This window comes from Scylla paramamosain, chromosome 15, assembly GCF_035594125.1.
Source record: "Scylla paramamosain isolate STU-SP2022 chromosome 15, ASM3559412v1, whole genome shotgun sequence".
In the NCBI taxonomy this organism is placed as follows: domain Eukaryota; kingdom Metazoa; phylum Arthropoda; class Malacostraca; order Decapoda; family Portunidae; genus Scylla; species Scylla paramamosain.
Window position 1 is genome coordinate 24,382,353 of NC_087165.1, and position 14,422 is coordinate 24,396,774.

At 36.7% G+C, this 14,422-nt stretch overlaps 1 protein-coding gene across 1 annotated transcript in view; it reads left to right on the top strand.

Annotated features, from left to right (window-relative positions):
- The window catches only part of LOC135107256 (Fanconi anemia group J protein homolog), a 153,409-nt gene that overhangs the window by 134,775 nt on the left and 4,212 nt on the right, over window positions 1–14,422 (top strand). The window contains exons 7-17 of the mRNA XM_064016916.1: window positions 2,393–2,495; window positions 2,820–3,041; window positions 3,659–3,823; window positions 4,340–4,501; window positions 5,565–5,753; window positions 6,301–6,519; window positions 8,478–8,662; window positions 9,799–9,921; window positions 12,129–12,237; window positions 12,381–12,505; window positions 13,240–13,485. Coding sequence (XP_063872986.1) covers window positions 2,393–2,495; window positions 2,820–3,041; window positions 3,659–3,823; window positions 4,340–4,501; window positions 5,565–5,753; window positions 6,301–6,519; window positions 8,478–8,662; window positions 9,799–9,921; window positions 12,129–12,237; window positions 12,381–12,505; window positions 13,240–13,485 — 1,848 coding nt within the window. The remainder of the gene's footprint in view (window positions 1–2,392; window positions 2,496–2,819; window positions 3,042–3,658; window positions 3,824–4,339; window positions 4,502–5,564; window positions 5,754–6,300; window positions 6,520–8,477; window positions 8,663–9,798; window positions 9,922–12,128; window positions 12,238–12,380; window positions 12,506–13,239; window positions 13,486–14,422) is intronic.

Here is a 14,422-nt window from a genome sequence, read left to right on the forward strand (position 1 = left end):
AACTTGTCAGTGTGTAGCTTTGATCCTCCATGTTTGTTACTTAAGTCTCTTTTTGGAAGTTTAGAGATTCCATACCGAGTAACGTATTTCTCGTGGATTTCAAGAGGTGAGCGTGGAGAGCAATGTTAATCCAGCTGTCATGAACGAGTAGTGAAGGATTTGGAATTTGAAGACGGATTAGAGGAAGCAGATGGATGAAATGTGATTGGTGACTATTATCGTAGATATGAGAAAACTGGAATATTATTATCATTATCAGACCAACAACTATAATTATGTCTGTTGATTTCTCCCTTCTCCCCACTGCCTGCCGTCTCAGGTGTGGCGGCGTCACCTGCAAGTACCTCTTCCTTCCCTCCCTTCCCTCCAACACTTACTTATTCCTCGGGCGTCTCTGGCCGTGCCTTTACACGCCCTTTGTTGGTTTTCCCCCGCTGAGGCCCATTATTATTGACAGCTCGCCGAAAGCCCGATCAACCCCGATACAAAACACGCCTTGTGCGTTGCTCCGCCTTTCCAACCGGGCGTATCCTCCTCAGGATGACGAACAGACCTCGACTCCAAAGTGGAAGGCTGTTGAGGTGTGTTATGGTGGACAGGCGGCGGCGGCGGCGTGGAGAGTGGTCGTGGTGACGGGGGTCGGAGGTGATGGGTGGGAGAGATTTATGAGACTCCCCGGCCAGCCATTATGGGTTGCCGGAGCCCCAGAGAAATATTTATCGCCGAGTTATCTTCTCCCTCCTTCAGACATTTGTTTGAAAGTTAAATTTCCTCCAGACAATTTATATTCGTAGGACGACGGCGATAAGCTGATGACGTATTGGTTTAAATGCCCACTCACTGGGTTAAGTAAACAGCGTCAGTCGTGGCTCGGGAAGATCGAGAGATTCGGCAAAGCAAAGATGGAGCGAGGTTGTGCTTCAGGACGAGAGGGGAGAGGGAGCTTGAGAGATCCTGTAGACTTCACAAATGACGTTCAATCAAATATTGGTTTCATTTATGTTTTCTTATGACGTAGATGACATAAACATGCATGTGTGAAAAGTGACGGTTTTCGCTGAAGCATACATAGTTACGGTATTCTAAATTTCTTAGTCATTTTCAAGAGCACTGACAATATTCTATGCAATCAGTGAGTTACGGGTCCAACGTCGAAATCATTCATTACTGCCACGAAACGAAACACACTAAAGCAGGACAAAATGGTATGTTTACAACCAGAATGACATCCAAATTGTGACTCTAGTATAATTCACGAGTGTGTGTGTGTTCTTGTCATTATATCTTTACGTCATTCTAAAAGAGATTGAAAAGAAACAATTTTTACAATTTTGCATGAATTCATGCGAAGATGGGGACGTAACGCGTGATGGGCGGATCCTGTTTATATATATATATATATATATATATATATATATATATATATATATATATATATATATATATATATATATATATATATATATATATATATGATTTCGTTATTATTTTTAGGTGTATATTTATTGATGTGTGTGTGTGTGTGTGTGTGTGTGTGTGTGTGTGTGTGTGTGTGTGTGTGTGTGTGTGTGTGTTAGCCCTGTGTGACGTAGTATCCGCGAGCCTTGGTTTGAATTTAGACCGGGCAGACTTCAGGTCAATATTCCTGTCTCTTTTTTTTTCTGATTGGTCCGTTTATGGGTACACAGAGAAATTTGGTGAAGGCCAACGTTACGTCTTTACCTCTTACAAATTTTATGAGTCATTATGTGATATTTGTTCACCTCTCACCATACAGTACATTACTTTTCGTTTGTCAAGTCATTAATTCGTTGCTAGCTTTTTCTTTTTTTTTTCTAACGGTTTCATACCACAAGCTCCTTTTTCTTTTATTATTATTATCACTCCATTGTAGAACAAAAACATCCTCCTCTCTCTCTCTCTCTCTCTCTCTCTCTCTCTCTCTCTCTCTCTCTCTCTCTCTCTCTCTCTCTCTCTCTCTCTCTCTCTCTCTCTCTCTCTCTCTCTCTCTCTCTCTCTCTCTCTCTCTCTCTCTCAGCAGCCCACCTATTTCAGATTATCCCAACCAGAATTTTTGATCTCGCCTCTTATCTGGCTGTATGTCTGCTCTGCCTTAGGTCACCATTCTGTTGCTCTACTCATAATTCTTCATCTACTAAATATTTGTAAAGTGTTTGTGTGTGTGAGGATAGCACCTGCTTCAATCATCCTTCTTGGTGTCAAGTGATTAATACATGCATATATATATATATATATATATATATATATATATATATATATATATATATATATATATATATATATATATATATATATATATATATATATATATATATATATATATATATATATATATATATATATATATAACATGTGTTCCATATTTTTGCAGGATGGTGGTGTTGTCATCCCGGGAACATTCTTGCATTCATCCCATAGTGAGCAACTCCTTCAACAAGAACGAAAAATGTCGAGAGCTTACCGACGTTCACAAGGTACAGCTCCATTACTGGTAGGGAGAAAGATCTGAGGTGATCTGAAAGAGATCTGAGGTTGAAATTGCTCTGTACAGTACAACTAGCTAAATACACACAAACACACACACACAGCATTAGCAGGCACACTGTTAACTTTCAGTCCAGTATTTTTATAATGGTGTTATTACCTCATGAAATGCTGTTGTTCCTGTAAATCTGACATGGAACTGAATAACATGATTTTTTTTTTTTTTTTTTTTTTATACAAGTTTTGTTTATTAAAAAAATAAATATAGTATATATAAAAATTTCTTCCTGAATCTTTGCCCTATTCTGTTACAGGGAGTTTTATGCAGTTACTATCATGGTGTCAATAGGATCAAGAACCATGAATTCCTGGCAATTAATGGGGGCCTGGAGGGGGCCTGGGATATAGAGGACCTTTTGCGGGTGGGCCATAAGGTCAATGCCTGTCCCTATTTTGCTGCTCGGTCCCTCATGGCATCTGCTGAGTTGGTGATTTGTCCCTACAATTACCTTGTGGACCCTCTCATTAGGCAGTCGGTGAGTTGTGTTACAACATTCTATTCAACACTGTCCATTGTATCCCATTTAAATGACTGTGTAAGTTATGTAGACCTGTATAAGGTGCAAGGGACACAGCAGTCAAAGTATGTGGCCACACGGTTAGTCAAGAAAGGTGGTGTGTTGATTGTTTTGAAGGTTACTTGTTGAGAGACCACATAAGGATCAAAACATGCACGGTAACTTAGATCAAATTAACTTATTTCCATTTATTCTAATATTATCGAAATATATGTATTGTAATTATAATGTTTGAAAATTATCATATCTGCTATACTCATGGAACCCAAAGCATATAATTATATGTAATACTATTAAAAGTAATCCCATTAATAATCTTGACTTTTATAAGAAAATATTTTTACTTGTTGGCAAACATTCTCTCTCTCTCTCTCTCTCTCTCTCTCTCTCTCTCTCTCTCTCTCTCTCTCTCTCTCTCTCTCTCTCTCTCTCTCTCTCTCTCTCTCTCTCTCTCTCTCTCTCTCTCTCTCTCTCTCTCTCTCTCTCTCTCTCTCTCTCTCTCTCTCTCTCTCTCCATGAAAACTGAATCCATCACATGCAGCTGCGAGCATAACCCTTGTGTGTTGATCCTGCAGATGAACATCTCCCTTAAGAACCATGTATTGATATTGGATGAGGCACACAACATTGAGGACTCTGCAAGGTCTGCTGCTTCTTGCTCTGTCACTCAGACGGAAATGAAGGAAACTTGCAGCCACCTCAGGGAATGGAAGTCACATGAAAAAGAGTGTGACAAACTGGTGAGTCTTTAACTTTAATTATATCTTGCATGCAATTTCTTCATTACATAGAAAGTACAGCAAACCACAACCTTTTTCCAGTTCATCACAGAATGCTTAGAAAAATCCAATTTAAAACTAATTATCACTCAATTTTCAATAATTTGTGTTACTTATAACAGTAATGTATGTTTTGTGGGTTGCATTCCTGAATGCAGATTTAAAGTTCATTATTCAATGTTCATCAGTATTGTTGTTGTCTTCATCAGTACCATCACATGAATTACCTTTATCCTTAACCTTTCCTTAAGCATAATGGGGAATTCATAATGGAAGAACATAAGAGATATACTTGTATATACAAATACCATTCAAGTTGAGAAGCATTAATCACATACACCCACCATTCAGACTATGATGTGAACTTGATCGGTTTCAGGTCTTATTTAAATAGTTACACTGTGATGATGATGTTGATGAGAGTTAAATATTATGATAAATATGTATAATGACCTAACTACCTTCTTTCACACCCAGGCCAACATGATATCTGCTCTGAGTGGTTGGATAGATGAAAATAACCACAACCTTTCAGACTATACAGAGTATGGACGGTCAGGGAAAATCTATACAGGCACAGAAATTATTGCTGTCCTTGACCACTTGGGTATTGGAAGGCAAAACTACAGTGAACTGGAGGTAATGCATACCATGAAAGAAACCTGTTTAGTTAGTTTTGGCATGTTTGAGTTATGAACATCATAGACAAGGGGAAGCAGTACCACATGAGATGAGGGAGGCATTGTCCCCCTATATGTACATAGAGGTTGTTAGGAATGTTACTGTTATAAAGGGATAAGTTTACTTAGTGTGTCAGAAGTCTGTGGATGAGTTTTGATTGAACGATTTATAGAAGTGACAGAGGTAAAGGTCAGTGAGGAATAGGAGAGAGGTGGATCACTTCCATAAGGTGTATGTGAGACAGAAACTGAAAGTAAAAATTGGAAAAATAAAGTGATGGAGAATAGGAGTGAAGATGTGCAATTTTAGGATGCCTTATAGGGTGAGTATGCCAGCTGCAGGCATATGTCAGGTGGTTATAAAAGAAAGAACAGGAAAGGTAAGTGAGTTTAAATACCTTTGAACATTGCTAGATAAGCATGATGAGGTGGATGGAGAGATGAGAGAAAAGAAACAAACTGAGATGATATGGTTACTTTGAAAGGATGAAGAGTGGAGGGTTTGTAAAGAAAGTGTACATAAATGAACTTGAAGTTGTGAATAAGAGAAAGCCATTTGGAAGGTGGAAGGATATGATAAAAGAGTATATGCATGAAGGGATAGTTAAGAGAGGGCAAGTGTTTGAACAAACAAAAAGGTAATGCTTGGATAGGGAGAGGTGGAGGTTCTTCTGTGGCCGTCCCTTTTTGGGGATAGTCCTAGAGGGTGTGAGTCATTAAAGAGATAGGCAGTTTCATTTTTATACTTAGTAAATAGTAATGCCCATTATTTTGTGTTCATGTAGATATACTCACAATCTGAAAACATCTGATCGTGGTATGTTGATCATTTTTTATTTTTTTATTTTTACCATCCATCCCATGATTCACCTACAGCAGGGGAAGATAATGATGTGGGCCTGATCTATTTCAAGGAGCTTAAAAGGGATTTGTTTCATGAGCTGTAACAGACAGATCTTTTATTTATCTTGTATTTTATTGTTGTTAAATAGTAATAATCTAATTGGTGATTCTTTCCTTAGAACTGTTTCACAACATTATATGACAAGCAGCTCAGTGAAGAAGGTGAAATGTCTCTGAATGCTGTGACCAAAAAAGTTCTCCAGGATATCTTTCTCGTGCTCTCCTTTTTGTTCATGGACAACATGAAGCACAAAGATGATTATCGTGTTGCTATAGTAAAGGAACAAGTTAGGAAGAAATCTGGTCAGGTGAGTTTAGTCTTAAAAATTTGCTTAATTGTTATACCAAACATTTTACCAGTGGCGGCTTGTCAATAGGGACTGCGAGACTGCAGCTCCCCCCCCCAGTGGATTTCTAGGATTCACGAAAATAATGTTAATTTATTTATGTTTGACTATCATTCACATGGAAACACCAATTCTCATATGTTTATATGAAAAAAAATACTGCAAAACAATGAGGAAGTACAGAAATTATTTACTATTTAATGATACAAAAGCGGGGAGAAATGGTGGGGAAGCTTCCCGGACGGGATGGCGAGTGTGGAGTGCTGCCTGACAAGTTAACGTCAGTGTGTAGCATATATGGGTGGTGTTAGTACGCGTCTGTTTCACTCATGTTCAGAGGAAAATCTTTGTTCAGGATTAAAAAATATTTGTATACCATTCAAATTTTTAAAAATCTTCTTCAGACTTGTTTGTGTTCAGAGGTTCTTTTGTAGTTACATTGAAAATTGTGCAAAAGTGAGATATCAAATTTGAATATGTTTAACTTCTAACTTTTGTTCCTTTTTAGGGAGATGGATGGTACAGCAGAAATTCTTTCCTTGAGCTAGAGTACTCTATCAAATTCTGGTGCCTCAACCCGGCAGTGGTGTTTAGCCCCCTCAGCAATGTAACCCACAGCATCATATTGACATCAGGAACACTTTCTCCCATTACTTCCTTCCAGTCAGAATTGGGCGTGTCCTTCAAAATTCAGCTGGAAGCAAATCATGTCATTGACCAAAATCAGGTAAGCATTCATGCACTGATCTACTCCAACATTACCAACGCTTGCTTTCATTATTCTAATTGTTCCTTTCATAAACAAATTGAACATCCATATTAATATTTTACATCTATCCATTATGCTTTCCTGCACTTTGAGACATCAAACCATCTCTCTTATAAGCTTGGTGTATATGAAAAGATATGCATTCGGTTAGTTACAGTTTTCTGTTTATTTCAGAATATCAGTGGTTATATTATATGTTGTGTTATTTTCCACACTGATTTTTTTTATTTCCTTTTAATTATTATTCATAATCTTCACTTTTTTTTCATATCCAAACATGTACTGTTCTGTGCTGTGTAATTGCTTACATGAATGTTCACATTCATTACAGGAACTGCCATGTGTAGGTCTGGTGACTTCTTGCAACTTCTTATTTGTTTTTCTGGTCCTATAAGTGAATGACAGGGAACACATACAAGGGTATTCAATGAGTTCTTGGCCTAACGAAGAAGCAAAAATAGAGCAAAGGTTCACTCAACTTTTTTTTTTTTTCTTTTTTTTTACCCCCTCCCCTTTGATGTAATCACCTTTGATTGTGATCCACTTCTCCAGTCTCATCTTCAGCTGTCAAAATCATTCCCTTACCTTCTTGGTTTCCTTGATTCCCAGTTGGGAAAGCAATGCATTGCACTGAGATTTGGTGGTTATCTATGACCATGCTCTCCACCATGGCCAGTCTCCTTGGTGACTGCAGTTGATGGACCACCACTCTGGGGATCATTCTCATAGAAGTCTTGGCCCTGCTTTAAAAAAAGCAGCACAACATTTGACAGTGGAATAGGATAGGGCACCATCCCCTAGTACTCTCCTCAACTCCTCATAAATCAGCTGTGCCGCTTTCCCTTGAATCACAGAAAACTTTATCACAGCCCCCGGTTCAGCTCTCATTTTTTGCCAGAAGGCGCCATCCTCACTCACAATAAAGTCACCATTGAACTGAATAACAAATGTTGGGAAGATGCCAGCCCATACATTACTTGTTGAAATATGTACAAATACATTACAGCTGCAGCAGGTTCCTCTCTCCCCTTCTGTGTTAGGCTGACAACTCATTGAACACCCTTCCTAGTATGCACAAAAGGGGTGGGGGGTGAATTAAATGTGGAGACTAAAAGTGAAGGCTCTTTATGTTTAAGAAAAATGGGTTGAAAGGGACTTTGACCAAAACTTACAAAGTGCTAAATAAAATAAAATAAAATAAAAGGATCTTCTTCTTCTTCTTCTTCTTCTTCTTCTTCTTCTTCTTCTTCTTCTTCTTCTTCTTCTTCTTCTTCTTCTTCTTCTTCTTCTTCTTCTTCTTGCCTATTGATCAAGTAATTAAATCCCATGAAAACCAGTTCACACTGAAAACTTTTGGCCACTAGATGCTGGGACCAAACACAATTTGATCACAAGAAGAGTGCATATTTTTGTTCAGTTTCCTTAATTTCATATGTCTGCCATGAATTCCCTCTTGCTCCTTCCATACTTTCACTGCCTTTATACATACCACTTGAAGTATGGCCTTTAGTATTCTTGCCTTAAATAAGTCTAATACAACATGTGTTTACTCACCTTATTATATATTTTATATTCTGTCATTCAGCTCTTTGATTGCTTTGTGCTGGTGTTCCCTTCTCATTTCTTCACTTTAAAGGCTCTTGACTATAAGGATTGTTCTCAGTTTGCTTACTTGTATTTTGAACATTTGTCTTTCACCCACTTTTTTTTTTATTTTCATGTCCATATGTCATGCATTTTTATTTTCAGCAAGATTGCAATATTACATCAGCCTTTTTGCTATGTAATGTATAGGATGCATTGTTCTATTATATCACTTTCATCTGGTTATAACTCTTAGTATTTATGAAGAGCTAAATTGAAAGCTATGCTCAGTTGATTTTTTTGTTGCCATACACTTTTTTTTTTTTTTTCAGGTATTTGTTGGTACTGTTGGTCATGGTCCTCGTGGCAAACCTTTGCAGGCCACCTTCCAGCACACAGAGAGCTGGGAATTTCAGGATGAACTTGGAGATTTGGTGTTAAATGTGTGTCAGACAGTACCAGCTGGTATCTTGTGCTTCCTGCCCTCATATTCCATGCTAAACAAACTACATGATAGGTTAGTTGAGAAAAGTCTATTTATTTAACTTGATATAATTTATTTATTTATTTATCTAGTGTCATCCCGATCCTACTTTCCTATCTCTTCCCTATATCCTAACTTACTCATCATCATCATTTTCATTCTTATCAATTATCATTGTCATTATAATAAACTGCATTCTCCTCCTCTTCACCATCAGTGGATTAACTGAATAACCAACTTTTTACTTAATCACAGTTATACATGCTGCATGATCTTTAGCTGCCTATCAATTCTGGCCCAGAGCTTGAGGTTACTTTATACAACAGTCCCATGGCTTTTAAAATCACCCCCACTTAAACTTTAACTTGTAAAGCTCTTGTCTCAAGAGAGCAGTAGTATGCCCTCCCTGTCCTCTTAAGCCACAGGGTCACCACCACCCTTCATTCCATCTCATGTACTCCAGCTGGTCATGGATGGAGTTGGAGATTGCTGGTCATGATGCATTATAACCTGGTGTATCTGAGTGGATTAGAATTGTATCCTGAAATTTATCCTGTTTCCTCTTAAGATTCTGTGATGTTATTCCCTTGATGCTTCAGATGTATGAGCATGCCTACCAGCTGCCAAATAAGTGGGTGGGCTTCCATGAACGGTTGTTGTGTTGCGGAGTTTTGGTTCTTGTGGGGCAGTCTAATGTTCTTGAATTCCAAGAGTAAAGTGATAGTCAATTATCTGCCTTTTTTTGTGTGTGGGGGGGGGGGGCAATAAAAGTGGCTTCACTTGATGAAATTACTCCAAGGTCTCTTGACTTGTGTTTTGTTTATGTTGGTGCCACGCATGGCTCCACACCACTAATACTCATATTTTTCACTTTGCACTCAGTTTTCCTCCTGCATCTTTCCTTCATGCTGGAACCATCTCAGTCTGCCTCTTTCAAACATATCATGTGAAACTGATATTTCATAAGTAGTGTGGTGAATAGATCAAGTGTTGAAAATAATACAGATAATTTGTGATTATAAGGTAAAAAATCAAAGACATTGAAAGTTCAGAATTCTTATTGTCTTACAGTGTTTTGTCATTATGCTAAATAAATTCTTGGATTCCTTTTACATGTGTGTAAAATTGACAGTCTTTACGAAATATTAACTAGCAGTTTATTTTTTCAGATGGCAGAACACTGGTGTATGGGATGACATCAGTAAAATAAAGAAAGCTATGACAGAACAGAAGAAGGGAGAGGACTTTGAGAGGGACATGATAAATTTCTATACTACCATCAGAAATGCACAGTAAGTTGAGAAAATGTCCTCAGCAAAATACTATGGAAATTCATGTCAAGTGATTAAAGACAGTTTTAATACATTGGATGATGTGTAAAATTAGTTTCTATTTATGCTTTATAGACAAAGCAATTATATCACAAGGAGATAATTTAGTACACATGTTTAAACTATTTTTATGATTAAAGGTACCTTTTATTATTAAAATTTTCCAAGTAAGGAAATCAACAGCCAAATAAAAATTACAGTTCTTTTTTCTAAGTAATTAAAAACATGCCATTCCACAATTCACTTTGATTCAACTACTGCATAATTGCATTCATGGGACCATTGCAGAAAAAGAAACTGTATTCATCAAAGGAAGAGTATCTAATATGAAGCCTAACTATTATGAAAAATTACAAATTTAACCTACTTTTTTATTGAATCTTTGACCTTCAAATTTGAAATTTGGATTATTGATACAATCAAAAAGATGGTTGTGATTTACTGTAACAACTATGCAGCATTTCCGGTTCATGAGACACTCAACCCCTGTGATCCCTACAAAATTACTAACTGGAAGTGGGAAAGGTGGTACTGTAGAAGGAAAAATTTATTTGTTCATTACAATAAAATATAGTCACCATACAGTTTTTAAAGCAGCAGTGAGTTCTTCCCTCTCATGGGGAAATGTTGAAAATAAAAAGGGTTTAGTGTCATCATCATTGATGGAGAGGAAAGTCACTCTAGTAGACTGTGAATATTTTTTAAAAAGTTTGAGTTCTGTATCTACTGAAGATATGACAATGACTTCAAATGTTACTCAGATACTGTACCTATACTGTAAATAATATATTTGTTCCCATCAATATAGTACAGCAATACCTTGACCTATGAGTGTCACAACTTATGAGTTTTTTGAGATATGAGTTGTCACTTGGACAGTTTTTTGCTTTGAGTTGGGAGCCAAAATCAAGACATGAGTGAGCTTCAGATATGCCACCACTAGTTGGCACTTGGTGCACTGAGCTCCACAACAGTCATCCAATATTCTTCATCTTACTCATTCACTTCATGTTTTTATATTATTTGTTAATTATAAATACATTTTTCTTACAGTAAACATTCAATATAACTAACATATATGGAGAGAGAGAGAGAGAGAGAGAGAGAGAGAGAGAGAGAGAGAGAGAGAGAGAGAGAGAGAGAGAGAGAGAGAGAGAGAAACTGTGGCTGTGTGATAGCCACACAGCCACAGCTTGACAGTGGCCAGTAGTGCAACACATATCTCTCTCTCTCTCTCTCTCTCTCTCTCTCTCTCTCTCTCTCTCTCTCTCTCTCTCTCTCTCTCTCTCTCTCTCTCTCTCTCTCTCTCTCTCTCTCATGTAACAGAGAGAGAGAGAGAGAGAGAGAGAGAGAGAGAGAAATGCAGGTGGGAGGGGGGAGTATTGTGTCATTGGCCATTTTCAGGGTCATTCACTGGCTGCCACACAGCCACAATTCATTTCTCAAACATGCAGTTGACCATGTCAGCCAACCCTCCTGCATTTTAAGACCTAGGATGTTCATAAAATAAAGCCAACATATGATAATTTTGAAATATGTCATAATTTGTAAAGTTTTGTATAGAAACAAGTGTATGATACCTTTAAATGGGTCATTATACCTGAAATTCAGTAAACAGGGTTTCATTATATCGACAGTTTAATGTATTTTAAAAGCATGTAACAAAAAAAAATTGGGATGGCTTTTTGGGAGGTTGGAATGGATTAATGACATTTCAGTTAATTTCAATGGGAAAATTGATTTGACATACGAGTAAATTGAGTTAAGATCTCTGTCAGGGAATAAACTCATAAGTTAAGGTACCACTGTATTACTGTTTTTGCAAGTGTGGGATAATTCCAAGGGCTGTAAAGTCTTAAAAAATCATCATCATGTCAATAATTAAATATTTTTGTATCCTAGTTTATACGTATTTCATTATCTCTCTCGTTTCCATTTTCTCATGTCAAATTTTGCCAGTCTTTGATATATCTGGTATTTGGGAAATTTTGTACATGACATTGGAAATGATGATGAAACTAAGGGAATTAAGAAATTACAGGTTGAAGAAAACTTTAATAGGTAAAGAAATGATTAATGGTCGCATTTTATAATTTTAAAAGTAGTGATATAATTGCATACTTTCATCATATTCAAGATTTTGTTGAAACTTTCTACTTCATCTACAGAACAGAGAGAGAAAGTAACATCAATGGTGTTTTCTTCATGGCTGTGTACCGAGGGAAGGTCAGTGAGGGATTAGACTTCACTGACGACAATGCCCGAGCTGTTATAGCAGTAAGTTGAGACAAGAGTCCCTTTTTTTGTTGATACTCTTTTTTGTGTATATATACCCAGAAGCATAAGAAACTACATCTTTGCCTTTTGCATTGGGCAAGTGGTGTAATTCACTTGATGTTTTCTCTACCAATATTTTTCAGGTTGGCATTCCCTTTCCCAACATAAAAGACATCCAGGTAGATTTAAAAAAGAAGTACAACAATACCTTTCATCGCTCTAGAAAACTGTTATCAGGAAGCGAGTGGTATGAAATCCAGGCTTACAGGTGAGAAATTGGTCCTTCATAACAACAGTAAATGTTATTTGTGATTTTCATGTTGCTCTTAAGTCGGAACCTTTCCACCAATATATGCAGTTCATGCAAGAGAGAAAGAAAATTTCAATTCTCTCTCTCTCTCTCTCTCTCTCTCTCTCTCTCTCTCTCTCTCTCTCTCTCTCTCTCTCTCTCTCTCTCTCTCTCTCTCTCTCTCTCTCTCTCTCTCTCTCTCTCTCTCTCTCTCTCTCTCTCTCTCTCTCTCTCTCTCTCTCTCTCTCTCTCTCTAAATGACAGTGGTTGCATATATTTGTGGAAGCCAAACTATTTTGAGATGCTGTCATTAAACCATTAGTTCTCATATTTGATGTCATGAGATACCATATAGCATCTCTTACTAAGCCAAGGGCACTTCTGTAAAAAAAATAAATAAAAAAAAAATACTGTTAATATGGCTTTCTTGAAATGGCTAAATATATCCACTTTGATTGTTATAGGGTACATGAAATAGCATTATGTTATTGTGAAGGTGAGGGTGTTGCAGCCTTTGTACTTGAGAGAGAAATAGGACACAGATAGCTTTTTTTTTTTTTTTTTTTTTTTTTTTTTTTTTTTTTTTTTTTTCTCTCTCTCTCTTCTTATGGGCTCTACAGTGATAAGTCAAAACTTTATGCACTTCACTTATGTTTTTTCTAATGCACATGTTGAAGGAAATTTGTATACTTAAAGTGCATTTTTATTTTCAGAGCACTTAATCAAGCTCTTGGAAGGTGCATTCGTCACCGCTATGACTGGGGTGCCCTATTACTGGTTGACCTGCGCTTTCAAGGTAGATGCTATTCAAAAACTCACCAAGAGAACCACTATACCCGTGGCCTTTCTAAGTGGGTGAGGAACAAGATTGTCCACTACCAAAATTTCTCCACAGCCACCAACAGCCTTAGTGCATTTGTGAAGAACATGATGACAAATCCTCCCCAACCACCAAATAGGTGAGCAGTGGATCAGATTTGTCATAATATTTAAGTCATTACTCTGAAAAATCATTGTGCATGTAGGATTAGTTCTGTATATGTAAACTGAGATTAATAACATCTATATATATATGATTTATATTAGTAGTAGTATGTATTATTATTATTATTATTATTATTATTATTATTATTATTATTATTATTATTATTATTATTTTGTATATGTGTATATTTATTTTATTTGTTTTATTTATTTGTTTATTTTTATTATCTTTTTTTCATTTTTTACTAATATTGTATATATGTGGTAATGATACAGTGGTCCATATAATTTCATGGTGCTGTCAGCCAGGATGGTTTACAATATTGCCAGTCCTGATACATCAGTCATAGAATTTGGATCTCATTCTTCTGGGTTTGCCATAGAAAGCAAGAGAGAGGAAAGGAATTAGGATCTTGCTCCTCTATATTTTTTTTTTAACTGTGAGGCAAATAAAGTTCTCCCTGAATCCTAATGGCTGGATCAATAAATATGCATGAATGAGGTAAAAGTTAAACTATTGGGAAAATATCTAAGAGAAGAAAGTTAGATTTGTTTGTTCTCTGCAAAGCAAAGATGAAGGGAAAAAGCAAATTTGAATCTAGAAGGGCAAGTAGAAAGATATGATATAGAAATAAGAGCAAGAGAAGAAATAGCACTGTTGGTGACTTCAGAAGGGATGTATGGTGTGCTGGAATAAAAATTGTAAAAAAATTCATAGTGAGACTTAGTAGAATTTAGATGAGAACTGCTTGACTATAGGCACATGTGACATATGTGTACATACATATATTATGTACATATGAGCTCAGAAGTGAGACAGATGAATTTAGTGACTGTAGTCGTAGCTAGATGGTGGAAAACAGTGAAGGAATTTTTTATTTCTTTGAGTAAAATTTTCCTTGTGATACTATA